The 18272-nt window shown below is 49.6% G+C and overlaps 1 protein-coding gene across 1 annotated transcript; it reads left to right on the top strand.

The window, feature by feature from the left end:
- On the top strand, window positions 1-16631 carry POFUT3 (protein O-fucosyltransferase 3). Its single transcript, XM_078613413.1, has 6 exons — window positions 1-352; window positions 7175-7502; window positions 9495-9908; window positions 11583-11806; window positions 12988-13206; window positions 14601-16631. The coding sequence occupies exons 1-6, from the start codon at window positions 278-280 to the stop codon at window positions 14907-14909; spliced, it is 1569 nt and encodes a 522-aa protein (XP_078469539.1). The 5' UTR covers window positions 1-277; the 3' UTR covers window positions 14910-16631.
- Window positions 16632-18272: the final 1641 nt, after the last annotated feature.

The raw sequence follows: 18272 nt of genomic DNA, 5'->3' as shown, positions 1-18272 counted from the left end.
TGGAGGGGGAGCGTGAGATCTGGGAGGGAGATAGTTACGTGATGTCGGTGTCGAGAGAGAAGGAATGCCACACTGGGACGAAGGACACTGAGAAGAGGGAGAGAGACTGTTAGAGAGAGAGCGTGAGACAGTGTGTGTGTGATGTTGATGTAAAGAGAGAGAGAGTCTGGTGGAAATAGGGAGAAAGCATCCGAGAGAGAGAGCAACACAGATTCAGCGAAGACCTCAGGGCTCAGAGAGTGAACACCTCCTCCGCCTTCTCTTCCTCCTCATCCACATGGCATCCCAAAGAGCTCTCTTCTGCTCCTCTCTGGGGGTAGCTACGTGCATCTTCATCTTCGTGAGCCTTCAGGTGGGGTCCCACAGCAGCACTGATACAGTACACACACTGATACAGTACACACAGTACACACTGATACAGTACACACACTGATACAGTACACACTGATACAGTACACACACTGACACAGTACACACACTGATACAGTACACACAGTACACACTGACACAGTACACACACTGATACAGTACACACACTGATACAGTACACACAGTACACACTGACACAATACACACACTGATACAGTACACACTGATACAGTACACACACTGATACAGTACACACTGATACAGTACACACACTGACACAGTACACACACTGATACAGTACACACTGACACAGTACACACTGATACAGTACACACACTGATACAGTACACACTGACACAGTACACACCGATGCAGTACACACACTGATACAGTACACACTGATACAGTACGCACACTGATACAGTACACACTGACACAGTACACACACTGATACAGTGCACACTGACACAGTGCACACACTGATACAGTACACAATGACAATACACACACTGATACAGTACACATTGATACAGTACACGCACTGACACAGTACACGCACTGACACAGTACACACACTGACACAGTACACACACTGATACAGTACACACACTGACACAGTACACACACTGATACAGTACACACTGATACAGTACACACACTGATACAGTACACACTGATACAGTACACACACTGACACAGTACACACACTGATACAGTACACACTGATACAGTACACACACTGATACAGTACACACACTGACAGTACACACTGACACAGCATACACTGATACAGTACACACTTATACAGTACACACACTGACACACTACACACACCGATACAGTACACACTGATACAGTACACACACTGACACAGAATAGTGATCATCATCATCAATGAGGATTATTGGAGTTCGCTAACAACCGATCGTCTCCTACTCATGATCAGCATTATAATCCTAATTATCATCATCTGTCAGTCTAGTGTATATCATATCATCCATCACACTCATTGTGGTTGGGTTGATTGATGTCAATTGTAGGAAGTTGGATGATACGCTAGCCAACTCATAATAATAATCATCTTTATCATCAAAGAAGTCGTAGAGTGGTCCATGCCGTGTGTCATTATCCATCACCGTCTTAATTATCAAAGGTACCTCATGGTATACACGTCAATTTAATCATATACATCATCATCTTTATCACTTAAGTCATCATCAAATAGACCACGTCTTATAATCCATCAACTTTATCATCGAAGTCATCCTCTAATGGTCCATGAAGTCTATTTAATATGAACCATCATCAACATCATCATCACCATCATCAACATCATCATCAGCATGAGCAGCATGAGAGTAAGTTGTGTTCCTGTTGTTGTTGAGAAGGCGTCAATATCGAATGACAATTCCCTTCGCTTCCCGTATTGCGTTTGGAACCACGTGGTCCTCGTAATATCTGCAGTGTAAATGACACATCGCAGTATCTCGTGTTGCGTGTGTGTGAAGATGAGTTGAGGTGGTTGTGTGATGGAAGAGTGATAATCTGCAGTCTTTCCGTGAGAATCTGTGGAGTTACTCGCTCGTCACCTCCCCCACCCCCAATCACAGGTTGTGTGCATGAAGACATCACAAGCTTTGGTTCGGCGTTACTGGGATGGCGTTGTGGATGACATTGGTTGGGGGTAGGGACAGGATTATACTGGTAGGAACCTCCTGGTTACACCAGCCCACAGGGGATTATTGTGTCAGTCCGTCGTGCGGGGAGGGGCTGGGTGGTGAGGGAGGGGTGGGTGGGGAGGGTCGGGAGGGGCTGGGTGGGGAGGGTGGGGCTGGGTGGGGAGGGTGGGGATGGGCTGGGTGGAGAGGGGAGGGTGGGTAGGGGCTGGGTGGGGAGGGTGGGGAGGGGCCGGGTGGGGAGGGTGGGGGGGGGCTGGGTGGAGAGGGTGGGGCTGGGTGGGAGGGGTAGGGCTGGGTGGGGGGGCTGGGTTGAGAGGGTGGGGCTGGGTGGGGGGTGAGAGGGTGGGGCTGGGTGGGAGGGTGGGGAGGGGCTGGGTGGGGGGTGGGAGGGGTGGGGCTGGGTGGGGAGGGGCTGGTCACCCCGTGGTGCCCTTATAAAACTCAACGTTTAACCTACTCACGCCGGCTTGTGCCCGCCCTCACAGTCGAGCATATTTGCGGAATACACCACGCCGCCGTTGACCCTGGCCATTGACCGAGCAACCCAACGTTCCTACCAGCTCCCTCCGCAGGAATGTGTTGGATATGGATCGTACTGTGTTTGTGTGTTAGGACTAGCTACAGCTGATACTTGTGTTAGGGTTAGGATTAGAGTTTGGGTTTGGGGTAATGCACATGGCTAGCAATTTATGTTCGACGTAAGGCTAGAGTTAAAAGGAGGGTTATGGCTATGATGAGTTATTGTGATAGGTTAGGGATAGAGTTAGGGGTAGGATTATGACTGATGAGTTATTGTGTTAGGGTTATGGCTAGCTTTTCGATTCACATGCGTTTGACGGCTATTTAGTGTGAGTGTGTGTGACTTGAGTTAGAGACAGGGCTTAGGCGAGGGTCAGGACTGGTTCTGGCTTAGCTTAGGGTCACTGCTGGTTGCCTGTGCCCATGTTTTCTGGCTGCTATGCCACTGAAATGCGTGGATAATTCATCGCCGAGCCTGGCTGATGCCAACATTGTATTCTTTAGTTCGGCTAAAGTGACTCACAAACACGCGGCGTGCAATCTTCCACGTTACACAGCCTTATAGACGTGCAAGTGCTGCTGTTTGCGAGCACCTATTAAGGCCGACAGATCACCCGTCCGACGCGGCTGTCTGCTACACCAATGGACATTTTGGAATAGCCCCCAAAGTGCAACTGAGGTCAACAATGTCAAACCATGATCCGCATTGCTGGCTTCCATAATTGAAATCTATGGGTTTCTATATGGATCTATGGGTGTCGGTGTAAGTCTGTAGGTTTCTTTTCACGCCGATGGATATCTATGGGTACGCCTACCTTCAAGTGAGTCTCGAATCATGGCCCAACAGTGCCTCATTTCCCGCTTCAATTCTCAATGTTTAGTCTCTGTGCGAGTCTCTGGGTCGCTTTGTGAGTCTATGGGTGTTCATGCGAGTTTGCGGGTCTCAGCGTGAGTCGTTGGGTCTCTGTGTACGTCTGGGAATCGCCACGTGGGTTCTGTACTGTATCATTCTCGATATTCACCGCGGGGCCACCGCTAAAGCCGTCCACTCGGCTTCGGCTCATACCAGCACGGCCACCACACCCCACGTTGCCATTGTCTATAGAGATACAAAGGCGGAGAGGTTTGTCGCTGCACCTGTTTGCCACGCCCACACGTGGCGTAGCTACCTCGATAGGTGCCCCCACACAGCACCAACTCTCGATTGAAAGCTTTCGTGACTGCAGGGATTCATATTCTTGGTTCGTTCGGTAAAGTCACGTAGAAGGGAAATAATAAAATAATAAAAATAAAACATAATAAAATAAGAACAGGTCTGTCGGAAAGACGCTGTCTTTCCGATAGACCTGTTCTTCACCTGAGGACGGCTGCTTGCGTTGTGGCCGAAACGTCGTGAGAATTGTATTTTATAATGTTTTTTTTTTATTTCCCTTCTACGTGACTTTACCGAAAGAACCAAGAAGATGAGCACCAACTCCTTACACAGCTCATCCACCGACATGTTCTACACACTGCTGGACGAATGCCTCCCCACACCGAGCCTCACGGTCCGGAGTTCCTGCCACAATTGATCACTGTTTCATGGCTTTATTTTGGTGATTTCGAAAAGTTTACTGGTTTGGCCACGTTTGTTTGTTGTAGTACGGAGCTAGACTGATGGCCTTAATCTAAGTTGTATTGTGGTTGTTGTTGTTTGACTTGCATCCCACTGGGATTTTTGCACACAGCGTTGGTGTGCGGTGCTTTTTTCTGCAATATTTTGCCGTCTTTTCTTGGATTTTCTGTTTGCACTTAGTCACATATTCACTTTAAGATGTTTTTTTGTTCATGTTTTAGTTTTTTGTTTGTTGCGGTTGCACCCGATTCAAGAGCCGAATGGCTCACAGGGCTATACCTAATAAATTAACTTGAACTTGAACGAGTGACCGTGTTCTATCCGCTCCTGGATGGAAGCCTCAACCCGGCCCCCGCATGGGCCCAAATGTGGCATCTGACATTCGGCACAAAAGCCACCACGCAATGCGTACGCACACAAACCCAGCCGGGCGAGTTCGGCGTCTTGTTCAGTTTCTGGCCGCCCTCCCTCCCTCCGCCTTCACGCACGAAAGAATTCGCAGCGTTTCCAAACCAGTTGAGAGCGTGACACCCAGAAAACGAAAAACAAATCCGTGACAAAAGGGATTCTTGACATGTGTGATTGTGAGGACACGTACACAGACGGCTTTGCTATTCTTGAGCACGTGACGTTTGCAACTTGAGCCAAACCCCGTCTATAAACACGCACTTGTCACCACGTGAATCGCATCACCCAACACCACCGTGAATGTGTGTACGCGTGTGTGTTCGTCCAGGGGCCAGTTGCGTTTCGATTCCTTCTCAGGTACGAGCAAGGGGCCGTCCATTAATGACGTCACGCGATTTTGGACGATTTTTTGACCCCCCCCCCCCACCTCGTCACACGGCGTCACAAAAAGTCAGACCCCCCCCCTCAAATATGACGTCACAAAGCTCTGCCCCCCCCCCAAAAAATAGAACATACTTCAAATCGCTTTAAACTATTGTCTTTGTAGTGCGTATTTAATGTGGCGCTGCACTCTGATGTTGTAGGAGAAAACATTTATTAAGCAGTCTATTTAATTAAGTAGAACGTGTCGTCTATATTTATTTAAAGTTGTGCATTTTGATGTGACGTCACATTTCTCAACCCACCCCCCCCTCGTCACACATCGTCACAAATGTCTGACCCCCCCCTCCCCCCTAGGTGCGTGACGTCATTTATGGACGACCCCCAACATCAGTGACAATTATCTGAACCCCCCTAGGTCGACTCAGCCTCAAATGATTACCTGGTGCGATGTGTAAACTTCGCCACTGGGTGGGGGAGGGAGACAAAGGGGGCCGGGCGTGGTGCTGTACCCCCCCCCCCACCCCCTCGTGTGCCGTGCCGGCATTCACAGATGCTACTCGCAAACAGCACTTGCCCCAAACCGTCCGTTAAGGGGATCTTTGTCTTTGTCCAGCTTGACACGCCTGGTGCGGTTTGCAGTTTACCTCTCGTGGGGTAACAGATGAAGGCGCAGTCCTGCAACTGCTGACTCGTGCCACTGCTGACAGAGAGGACCTCCGCGAGAGGGAGCTCGAGAGAGTCTCTCTGGAAGTTCTAGATTTGAAGCTTCTCTCTAGAAGCTATTTTGCCCGTTTCTACGCTGGCCAGACGTCTTGGAAGAGGTGAAAGAAGTAACCACCCCATACCCCACCACACCATTTACACAGGGTGTGAGGCAGACTGTTTAAAACGTTTGAAATGGGTGTAGCCCAAGGGTCATAGAGAAGTGGCCGGGTCTAGTGATGTTAAAGTGAGAAATTAGCATGATGTTAAAGTGAGAAATTAGCATGATGTTAAAGTGAGAAATTAGCATGTAACTGGGCACGGAAGTGGCTATGTTAATGTGAGAGATTAGCATGATGTTAAAGTGAGAAATTAGCATGTAACTGGGCCAGCCATTTCTTTTTGACCCTTGGGCTACACCCATTTCAAACCTTTTAAAGCAGTCTGCCTCAGCAGCAGACCATGATGTCCCACCTGATGACGGACGCTTGTGTTGCGCCCGAAACGTCGTGATCTATTTCATTTTCTACCCACGTGACTTTACCTAAAGAACCAAAGAGTATGGATTCCTGCAGTCACGAAAGCTTCAAACCAAGATTAGGTATTGGGATGTTGAAGGCGGGTGACGTGACCACCCACGTTTGGCCCCAACGCACGAATTGTAGCCGTCTCGGTGACCTGAACAATATTTTACCTCCCAGTGCACCACATCCAGTAGACACCGCTCGCTACGCGGCCCTGGCTGCGACTCCACAGTCTGGCAGCGAGCCCGAGCAGTAAATCAGCGAGGTTTAATATTAAAGCCCTGACCCACGAAGGACATGGCCGAGCGGGACTGAAACATATTTCGTGAGAAACGAAGCCCTGGGTACTGTACATCTAACCTGGGATGCTGCCACGGTGTAAATGTTTGCACTCTGGATCTGAAATCGATTTTATCTCCAGACGTGGCAGTTGGAATAATGGTACAGAATTTGAATATTTATTTAGACTGGAGGAATCCGATGAGCTATGAAGTGTTTTTTCACAGTTAAACGTTTCTTAAATACCCAACAACCGCGTCTGTCCACTCAGCAGTGAAAATGTGTGCACCAAGCGGCAAGTCGTGTGTGGTGAGGTCAAGTGTGGGTACCCCCCCTCTTCCTTCCTCTTCCAAACGTTCTAGCCAGCATGGAAGAGTAGGCCAACTCCACATAGCGCTCTTCCAAACGTTCTAGCCAGCATGGAAGAGTAGGCCAACGCCATATAGCCCTCTTTCAAACGTTCTAGCCAGCATGCAAGAGTAGGCCAACTCCACATAGCGCTCTTCCAAACGTTCTAGCCAGCATGCAAGAGTAGGCCAACTCCACATAGCGCTCTTCCAAACGTTCTAGCCAGCATGGAAGAGTAGGCCAACTCCACATAGCGGAGGCCCTTCTGCCAGCACGTGACCCGAGTCAGCGGCTTGCAGGGCTGCGCCTTTACCACTCGTCGCCCCCGTCCCGTCCCCCCGCTGCAGGTGGCCGACGAGCTGAGCGGGTACGAGCGCGCCTCCCTCCCGGGGGGCCGCCGCGTCCGCCCGAGGGCCGACGGGGACAGTTTGGGGGGCCCGCGTGCCGACGACGCCGTGCGGCTTCGGCCCCGTCCCCGTCACGGGAGCAGGGTGGTGAGCCGGGAGGCGCAGCTGGATGCGGGCGACGCGCGCTACCCGGTGATCGTGTGGTGGACGCCGCTGACGGGCGAGGCGGGCAAGCTGGCGCGTTGTCCCGGCGTGCCCGGCGACTGTTTCTTCACGGTGGACCGCTCGTACCGGCGGCACTCCATGGCCCGGGCCTTCCTCTTCTACGGTACCGAATTGTGTTCGTGTTATTTTTGGATTTTAGAAAATTTTGCGTGAAATATAGAGAGGCGTTGGCAGTTCGAGGCGCTCTGTGACGTGGCGAGATGTTAGCTAACTCGCCGGGTGTACGGGAGGTTCGTGGGTTCGATCCCGACGCTGACTCCTGCTGCACATGTGGAGTTTGCGGTGTCTCTCTCCACGTGTTCGCGTGGATTTTTTCTTCGGGTCTTCCGGTTTTCCCTCTCCAAATTTAGAATCAACGTCACGCGTTTAAAGTCTTTGGCTCATGTAAATGTCCACGTGCTAAGCCACTTCGTTGGGCTATCATTTGTGACCGCCAGGTCGCTTCTGAAAAAGAGCTGGTGGATATTTTTGCTCGTAGTTTGTAGAGTTTATAACGTAGTTTAAAAGTGGCAACAAAAGGCGAGTGATTTAGATGGCAAAGGGTGCGTGCAAGGGCCCAGGAATGAGCGACTGCAACAGAGGGCACGTGGTGGGGTTTGGAGGTCATACAGGACGGAGGGGTGAGGGGAGGGAAGAGGAAGGGAGTTGGCAAATGAAAAAGAGGTGAGGCTGTGAGAGAAGAGCGGTTGAGGTCAAGGAGGGTGACGGCTTAATGTGCAGGGGAAGTTTATTCCAGTGGTAGGGTGCGCAGGTAAAGGTGCAGCCCTGCAATTGCTTGCTCACGTGACTGCTGGTGGAAAGTCCTCCGCTAGACAGGAGCTCTACAGAGCCTCTCTACAAGGTATGTTGTCCTATTCTTAGGTTTTTTCGGTAAAGTCACGTTGGTAAAAAAAACAGTATATATACAGGGACTGTTTTCTTGGAATTTCTCTTACTTGATGCAGCTATCGTGCTGTGACGGTTCCACCTGAAGACGGAAGCTTGTGTTGCCTCTGAAACGTCGTGATTTTTATTTTATTTTTATTTAACTTTTTATTATTATTATTTTTACCTACGTGACTTTACCGAAAAAACCTAAGAGTATGAATCCTTGCAGTCACGAAAGCTTCAAATCTAGAAGTATGTTGTCCTGCCGATGCTCGCTGGCCAGACATCTTAGTGGAGGTGGAAGTACCTACACTTTACCCCACTACAAGCAACCTGCCGATTGACTTCACTGCTGGAGAGAAGTTGTTGGGTGGGATTCAACAAACTTGCACCACCGTTTCAACTGCCACGCCAGGAGATGTTTTCGAAACGGCTACCTCTGGATTGCAGGTCCAGCTTTGCTCTCCATTACACCATGGTAACAATCACCATCATCATCATCGTCATCGTCACCATCCTCACTTAATATTTCGGACTCTCAATAACTCATCCAAGTGGAGGCCCTTCTGCCAGCAGTGACGTGGGGGGAGGATATTGCAGGGCTGCATCTTTACCTATCAAACAAATCATGACATTAATAAACAACCCTATTTAGTTATTTTACTTTAGAAGGATTCTTCAAGAATTGTGGGGGCCTGAACAAATGCCTCATTTGATAATTGTTTTTTTATCCTTTTATCTGGAAACAAAACTGACACCTTTTTTACGAGGAGTCATGTTTGCATAGACCACAATACCTGCAGTCATAATGCAAACAAAAAACCACAACTCTGATAATGTATGCACTGTCCTTGAAGTTGATTGGTCCACACCCGAGACAGCTTTCCTTGGAGCCTAGTCTCACATGGGTTGGACCAGATGACGCCAAAAGGCGCACAACTCAAAGACAATGCACCATCAGAGTATGAGAGCTCGGGATAGGCATTTACACCATTGGTACCTCTTTTTTGTTTGCATTATGACTGCAGGTATTGTGGTCTATGCAAACATGACTCCTCGTAAAAAAAAAAAGGTGTCAGTTTTGTTGCCAGATAAAAGGTTAAAAAAACAATTATCACATTTTTTACTGGCAAATGAGGTACCAATGGTGTAAATGCCTCATTTGTCTGTCTTACCACGAAATCTGGCGCTGTCACCCACCCCCTCCAACACCCCCCCCGCACCCAAGGCACGGACTTCAGTGCTTGGGACCTCCCCCTGCCGCGCCAGCACTCCCACGACTGGGCCCTGTTCCACGAGGAGTCGCCCAAGAACAACTACGTGCTCTTCTGGCCACAGACGGCCGCCCTCTTCAACCACACGGCGACGTTCAGCCGCCGCTCCGACCTGCCGCTCACGCTGCAGTTCGTGGAGAGCGCCAAGGCGCTGCTGTCGCGTCGCCTGCTGGTCGGCGCGGCCAAGAAGAGCCGGCTGCGGCGACCGGCGCCCGCGGGCCGGGGCCTGGCGGCCGTGGCGTACGTGCAGTCGGACTGCGAGCCGCCGTCGGACCGCGACGAGTTTGTGCGCGAGCTCTCGGCGTACATGGACGTCGACTCGTACGGGCGCTGCCTCCACAACCGAGACCTGCCCGGCCCGCTCACCGGTGAGCAGCGGGAGAAGCATCCGCACTGTGCGAGGGGGCAACGCTATATCCCCACACAGGAGGGAGGCGCGCTTGCTTTCAGACGCGCTTCTGCGGCCGTCCGGAACGCTCTTCCTTCTGATATTAGGAGGCCACTGGAGCTATGCACTTTTAAATGATCTATATTGAAAACTCATTTCTTTAGTGAGTTTGTTGTCCTACCCCCACACCACCGATTAGTGCGGTTCACTACGTATGTACGTGATGTTAATTCACATTTTTGCTGTAACCACCATCTCCTGGTGAGCTGTGGGTATGGCACCTCCTCGACCAGGGGTCGGAAACCTTTCAAAGGGGTAGAGGAGTGATTGTTTATGCTTTTGTCTTTGACCACACGCAGAACTACGTATACACAAACACAGACACAGCAGCAAATATACAGCAGATGACAAACATATTCTGACTTAAATAAATAAAATAGGTGATTTAATAAACTTGCTTCTATTTATCTTCTTGGTTCTTTCGGTAAAGTCACGTAGAAGGGAAATAATAAAATAATAAAAATAAAACATAATAAATACAATTCTCACAACGTTTCGGCCACAACGCAAGCAGCCGTCCTCAGGTGAAGAACAGGTCTGTCGGAAAGACAGCGTCTGAATGCGTCTATTTAGTTTTTTTCCCCTTAGTTATCCTTTAACAACACAGTTTGACTATTGTACATTTCGTCGTCACCAAGACATTACATAGTGACCCAGTCACTGTCATATTGAATACATCATCTCTACGTTATATTACGTTTAAAATTTCAGGTTGTTTTTTTCTATTTTCAAACGGCTGCTCGCAAGGGGGCAGCCAAAGAGTCACATGGGGCTCCGGAACCGCAGGTTGCCTGCTCCTGTCCTCGATGCTCATGGGTAGAAGTTTAACGACAGCTGAGCTGAGCGTGGCGATCCGCCAACCCCTCGCTGCTGCTACCTTTACAGCGCTGCCACCACCACCACCACCGCCACCACCGTCACCGCCACCACCGCCACCACCACCACCGCCACCACCACCGCCACCAACAACCACCGCTACCACCGTCACCACCACCACCACCGCCAACACCATCACCACCACCACCACCACTGCCACCAACCACTCCCACCGCCACCAACCACCACCGCCACCACCGTCACCACCACCACCGCCACCACCGTCACCAACAACCACCGCCACCACCGTCACCACCACCACCGCCACCACCGTCACTACCACCACCACTGCCACCAACCACCACCACCGCCACCAACCACCACCGCCACCAACCACCACCGCCACCACCGTCACCACCACCACAACCACCACTGCCACCAACCACCACCACCGCCACCAACCACCACCGCCACCACCGTCACCACCACCACCACCGCCACCAACCACCACTGCCACCACCGTCACCGCCACCACCACCACCACCACCGCCACCAACCACCACCGCCACCACCGTCACCACCACCACCACTGCCACCAACCACCACCACCGCCACCAACCACCACCACCACCACCATCAACCACCACCACCGCCACCACCGTCACCACCACCACCGCCACCACCACCGCCACCAACCACCACCGCCACCACCGTCACCACCACTGCCACCACCGCCACCACCGTCACCGCCACCTGCCCTTGTGCTTGCTTCACACAGACCCGTCGGCGATGGAGGCGGAGGGGTTTCTGTCGCTGTTGGCGAGCTACAAGTTCGTGCTGGCGCTTGAGAATGCGCTGTGCGACGACTACGTCACGGAGAAGCTGTGGCGGCCGCTGGTGGTGGGCGCCGTCCCCGTGTACCGCGGCTCGGCCAGCGCGCGCGACTGGCTGCCCGACCCCGAGCGCTCCGCCATCATCGTCAGCGACTTCCCCTCGCCCAAGGTTCGTCGCCGCGTCTCCGTGATCGGCCGTCGGCCGCTCCTCCAGAGTTGGTTCCTTGTTTGACGCCGGCGGTAGATTGCGTTCTTGAAAGGTGCCGCGTCGAGCGGTGACCGCATCAAGCGGACCATTGCTCTGGGTACACAGTAAAACCTTGGATTGCGAGCATAATTCGTTCCGGAAACGTGTTTGTAATCCAAAGCACTCGTATATCAGTTGTGATCACGTGACGCTCGGCAGACAAAGCGTATACACGTACTGCTCGTGTTGCAAGACCTCGCTCGTTTATCAAATTAATATTTATTTTCAATTTTTGCTCGTCTTGCAAAACACTTGCAGACCAAGTTACTCGCAATCCAAGGTTTTACTGTATACATTGCAGGGCACAAGTGAATACAAAACGATTAAAATGTTGTAAATGACATTTGGATGGTAAAATTTGCCTGTAGTCCCATTGCGGTACAAAGAACTGAGGTGAGGGTAAGCCTCCGTGTACTGTATCATACCATATACTGTATCATACCGTATACTGTATCGTACCGCTCAGTTTCGCAGCTCAAGAAAGTAGTTTAGAGTCGTCCGCTCACAAACCGCGTTATCACGGCGTGTGCGCTCCACGTTGTGCGCAAAGTGTCCCCCAATAGAAGAAGCGCATCACAGCGAAGACGCGTTGCAGCGTGAACACCGCCACGCGTTCAGAGCGAGCGCTTGCCCAATGTAATAACCCTACGATACGGGTGGGCAATCTTGACCGAAGGTCACGTCTGGCCTTCCTGTACCTTTGTCGGGCCACACATTCGTTGATCTCAACCCGTTGGTCGCACGAGGACCGTGGGCATCGAGACTCCCAGAGCCTGCCACGGGTCGACGTGAACCCATTGCGTGCAACACGTACGGACCAAGCGATGGCTCACGCGCTAAATATGATGAGTGCGTCGTGAATACTTCGGAATTCAATTTAAGTGGGAGTTCATCTACGGGTCGTTCCAACCCAGGCTACTGGTACTCTCGCACGCGTCACGGGAGCGCGGACTCTTTCGCCGGACGGTGGTAGCGCGTGAATTGTAATCCGTCACCGGAGGCGACGGTTGCAGCTGTGCTGCCGCTGACAACGGGTCAACTACGACCACACCACTCACTCCGCGCCTTCTCCCCTCGCCATCTCCACTTGCTCCGACCCGCAGGAGCTGGCCTCGTTCCTGCTGTCGCTGGACGCCGACGACGCCCTGTACGACGACTACCGGCGCTGGAAGCTGGAGGGCCGCGTGCGAAACGCGCGGCTCCTGACGGCGCTCAGCCGGCGGCCGTGGGGCGTCAACGACCCGGCACAGGACAACTTCATCGACGCGTTCGAGTGCGCCGTGTGCGCCCGTGTCTGGGAGAACGAGGAGCGCCATCAGCAGGTGGGCGGCGATGGATACGCTTTTAAATCATCTAGATTGCAACCTCCTTTCTTTAGAACTGCTTTTTGTGTTTAGTTTGTTGTCCTTCCCCCGCACCTCCAATTTGAGCGATTGGTTATGTACAGTGCGAAAAAAGTTCAACAAACATAGGCACATTTTGTTTAACCAGGTAGGAACTCAAGAGACCAGGATAGTCTCAATTCCAAGAGTGACTTAGGTCACCAAAATAACAAAAGTTAATAAAAAAAAGGAACAGCAATAAAGCAAATAGAAATCCAAGCAGTAACAATTGAGTCGCATATATGGGCTGTTCTTTCATGCTGGCTGGACTTCTGTGAATACATGGAAGTACTTACAATTTATACCACGACACACGACTTCAGGGGTAGCTCCATGGTGAATATCTAAAATGCTAAAGTCACGTAGAAGGGAAATAATAAAACAATATAAATATAAAACTATAAAAATTCTCACGACGTTTCGACTGCTGTGGATTTTCCACAGCAAGAACAATTTATTGCTGTGGATTTCACACCTGATGCTGTGGATTTCACACCTGATGATGATTGCTTGTGTTGCAGTCGAAACGTCGTGAGAATTTTTATAGTTGTATATTTTAAATTATGTTATTATTTCCCTTCTACGTGACTTTACCGAACGAACCAAACATATGAATCCCTGCAGTCACGAAAGCTTTAAATCAAAATCTAAAATGCTGTTGCCGCTAAATGATCTAATTGAGCAGTGGTGTTGCTATATGGTTTGTGGTGTGAAACCACAGACTCACATTGAGATTCATAGACTTACAAAGGAGACCCGTAGATTGGTGACGACCAAAATGTCATCATCGGTCATGTTCCATCTGCTGCTGGGCGAACTCCTGCCCAACATGTACACACTACAGTAAACATTTTTACATCACCACACATGTGGTAATTTATTATTTGATAAATGAATGAACGAACAGGCGAACTACTATCTGCGATGAATGAACGCACGCAGAGTCTGCTAGATGATTATTTGATAAATGAATGAACGAACAGGCGAACTAATATCTGCAATGAATGAATGCACGCAGGGTCTGCTAGATGATTATTTGATAAATGAATGAACGAACAGGCGAACTAATATCTGCAATGAATGAATGAACGCACGCAGGGTCTGCTAGATGATTATTTGATAAATGAATGAACGAACAGGCGAACTAATATCTGCAATGAATGAATGAACGCACGCAGGGTCTGCTAGATGATTATTTGATAAATGAATGAACGAACAGGCGAACTAATATCTGCAATGAATGAATGAACGCACGCAGGGTCTGCTAGATGATTATTTGATAAATGAATGAACGAACAGGCGAACTGCTATCTGCGATGAATGAACGCACGCAGGGTCTGCCGAGGCGCGAGTGGAGCACTGACCCCGCTGCCCTCAGCTGCCCAGCGCCATCGCCGTTCCGCCCGGCGCTCTCTGAGCCCGGAGGAGCGGCGGCGGCGGCGGGGGCGGAGGGACGGGTCCGGAGGGGCGGCCGTCGACGCTCGGCTGCCCCACCCCAGGCGGGCTCCGTCGTGCGGGAATTCTGGCTGCCGATGCACCGTCAGTCGGAGAGGGAGGCGGAGGCGCTGCACACGCTGGTGCTGCACAACCGCAACTACACGGAGGCGCAGTTCTACGCTCGGGCGATGCGCGGCAAGGTCTGACTGCGTCCGTCTCAACGAGGTGTTTCTTCTTGCTGGGGCCTGTGGACCCCGCTCAGCCGGTGCAAACAATTCTCACAGGGCTCGATTTTGACAAACAGACGCAGAAGGTCTTTAGAACTGATTGTTGCGTTTAGTTTGTTGTCCTTCCCCCCCCCCCCCGAGCCTCCGATTAGCACGGTTGGCTACGTACGCTGCGAAAGAAGTTCAACATACGTGCACAAACGTGGACTACTCAGCCCCTGACCCCTGGTGACAAAACACATTCACTCGTGTCTCTCAATACCACTCATACTGAAAGATTCGTTTTACCAGAACATTTTTTTTTTTAACGCAGCTATAAGGTTTTTTTTTGGGGTGGAAATTTATATCTCAGGGTGAAGGTCGTTTAATCAGCGGAGTTTACCGAACTTCATTTTTTACTGTTATTAAATATCACGAGTAAAATATCAATGAATGTTTGAAACAACAAGGTATTATTGTCAACCTGCATTTGCATCATAGTCCTAGAGACCACCTGGAGGACCGTCATGGAGCACTGTTGGTCTGGGGATCACACTCTGAGCACCATTGTGGCAGAGAGACCTCACTGAGAACCACTGCGCTAGAGAGACCACACTAAGATCTTCCAAGGGTCTTGTTGACGAGTGGAGCGGGCGACGTCCCATCGCCTCCCGCTGTGAGCACGCCACGGTTGGTTCCATCGTGTGGGCACTCCCACCGCTTTCAAGAAGTGTGGCCAGCGCCGATGAGTAGATCTGAACGTCCTCTGCAGGGGTTCTCTAGAGATCCGCTTAGCGGTGGCATGAGCAAGCAGGCTGCACAGTTAACAAATTGGCACTTTGGCAGAGATTGATGTAGGTAAAAATTTTATAAAAATCACGACGTTTCGGAGGCAACACAAGTCTCCGTCATCAGGTGGGACCGTCACAGCTAGATTTGCTGTATCAAGTGAGGCAGGGATTCCAAGATGCAAGTTCTTAAATACAAGTTAAGGGGAAAAAAAAAGAGATTCATGTGGTTGGCTCGGGGTTGTTGATGTACGCGATGTGTTGATGTGTCATGATCATCATCATGATCACCACCATCATCCGTGGTTTGCGTACACAATCTTTTCTTTAAAGATCTGTGTGCGCTGACTTTATGTAACCGTGTAAATATGTTTTTACGGCATATTTTATGTTTAACCTGATCGTTAACTACTTAAACGTTTTCTAAGTGAATCTTTATTTTACTATTCACACTCTGCAGGCAATGTTTCAACATATATTTGTAATAATTAAAACATTCCAGTGTGTATATATTTTTTACAGAATTTATAAAAGTACAAGGTATTAGGTGAAAACAGTAAAATGTAAATGACTTCTGTTGAACATGGTATGCAAACTTATACGCAAATTTTGCAATATCTCTAAGAGCTATATCAAGAGTATTGAGAACTTTATATTAAACACTATGCATTTGCACTTACTTAAAATTACATTAATTACTAATCATTTATAGGCCTTTGTTGATCCACTACTGGATAAAGGCCTTTCCATGCTATATCGTAAATGAGGAGGTTGTTGGTCCATTCTTCACCATAATGGCCAGTGCGGTTTGGTGATGATGGGGTATGGAGAAAGCATGGGTGGAAAAAACCCGATTTTTCCAGCGGCAGGCATCGGGTTTTTCCTTTAATACAATTAAACCCGATTTCGGGGAATTAAAACCTGGTTTAGTGAATACGAAACTCTGATCCAAGGCTTAGGCTGCTTCCTCGTCGGTGCTGCTATCATCGTACTCGGGGGGCCGTCGGGCACGGGGTAGTCGTAGAATGCGGCGGGCAGGTTGGTCTTGATGAACACGAGGAGCTTCTCCTCCACAATCGTGGGCGCCAGTGAGTTCCTTCGCTTGGAATGGATGAAGCCCATCGTTGAGAAGTGCGGTTCTGCAATTAGAACCAATGAAACCGGATTTCTCCCAATCTCAGAGGATCGGGTTTAATATAAAAAGACAATTAAACCCGATTGTAAAAAACCCGACTGTGCCACCCTTGGGAGAAAGTAGTTCTCTCATTCTCACTCACCGCTAGTTGTGGACGGGAATCGAACTTAGGTCGCCGGGTTCATAGTGCAGTGAAATCCAAACTAAACTATGTTTTTTTACCAGGTAAGGGTCACCGAGCTATGTAGCTCTTTTTGAGAAGCGACGTGGCCCCAAATGACAGCTCAATGAAGTGGCTTATCATTTGGAAATGTTTTGCAGTAGCAAAACACTCTAAACGCGTGATGTTGATTCTGAATGTGGAGGGAAAAATCGGAGGAGCCGGAGAAAAATCCATGGAGAGAACATGCAAACTCCAAATATACAACAGGTGTCAGGGTCGTGATCGAACCCACGACCTCCTGTAGACCAGGCGAGGTAGTTAACATCTCCTAGCCACCGCGGCACCCCGTATCGATATGCGAACCGATATTCTGACACCTGTCCACCCACCATCCCCATTGTGGTGAAGTATGGTCTAACAGCCTCCACGACTGTTATGGCATGGGGGAAACTTTCATCATATCACTTCAACAACCGCTGCCAATTATATTCTTTTGTATGACGATGTTGGTGGTAATACGTTCAGGATCTAGATGCCAAATGTCGAGGTCTGCTGGCCGCGATGAGAGGGCTTCAGGAGAGAATTCGTGTACAACCCCTACCAATAGTGCCCTCACAGTGTTGTATAGTTATGCCATAACTACTCTTAGGCTTTTTCGGTAAAGTCACGTAGGTAAAAAATGAAAATAAAATTAATAGAAGTAATAATATAAATAAATATTTTTATTTTTATTTTTTACCTACGTGACTTTACCGAAAAAGCCTAAAAGTATGAATCCTTGCAGTCACGAAAGCTTCCAATCTAGAATGATGCCATAACTATTTATAATTGGCCGATGGCGCCATCATATACAGAGGATCGCAGAGCTCGGGCGATTGTTGGTGCCGGCTCGCCGCGTGTAAGCTACTCCTGCTGCTGCTGCCTTCCCGCCTGTCTGTGGTTCATGACGGCTCTGAGTCGTCTCTCTACGAGAGCGAGTGACCACTTACAAGTCGAACTTGTCATTATTATGATTTGCTCCGTGTTAATTTCAGTCAATGGCGCAGCTATGGAGTGGGCAGATTGCACTACGTTAATTTGCACCATTGGAACCTCATTTTCCAGTAAAAATATGATAATTGTTTTTTTACCCTTCTATCTGGCAACAAAACTGACACCTTGTTTTTACAAGGAGTCATGTTTACATAGACCACAATACCTGCAGTCATAATGCAAACGAAAAACATAACTCTGTTTAACACGTAGGCTTTCGCGACCAATGTTATTCATAATCAACG

This window comes from Lampetra planeri, chromosome 41 (assembly GCF_965212315.1).
Source record: "Lampetra planeri chromosome 41, kcLamPlan1.2.h2, whole genome shotgun sequence".
Lineage (NCBI taxonomy): Eukaryota > Metazoa > Chordata > Hyperoartia > Petromyzontiformes > Petromyzontidae > Lampetra > Lampetra planeri.
This window is presented reverse-complemented; position numbering and strand designations above follow the sequence as displayed.

What these genes read in the sequence shown, in the direction of transcription:
- POFUT3 (XM_078613413.1), top strand. Translation starts at nt 278, where the DNA reads ATGGCATCCCAAAGAGCTCTCTTCTGCTCCTCTCTGGGGGTAGCTACG. An exon ending in CCTGCCCGGCCCGCTCACCG is followed by an intron (nt 9,909 to 11,582) that starts GTGAGCAGCGGG and finishes TGCTTCACACAG; the next exon opens with ACCCGTCGGCGATGGAGGCG. An exon ending in ACGAGGAGCGCCATCAGCAG is followed by an intron (nt 13,207 to 14,600) that starts GTGGGCGGCGAT and finishes GAACGCACGCAG; the next exon opens with GGTCTGCCGAGGCGCGAGTG.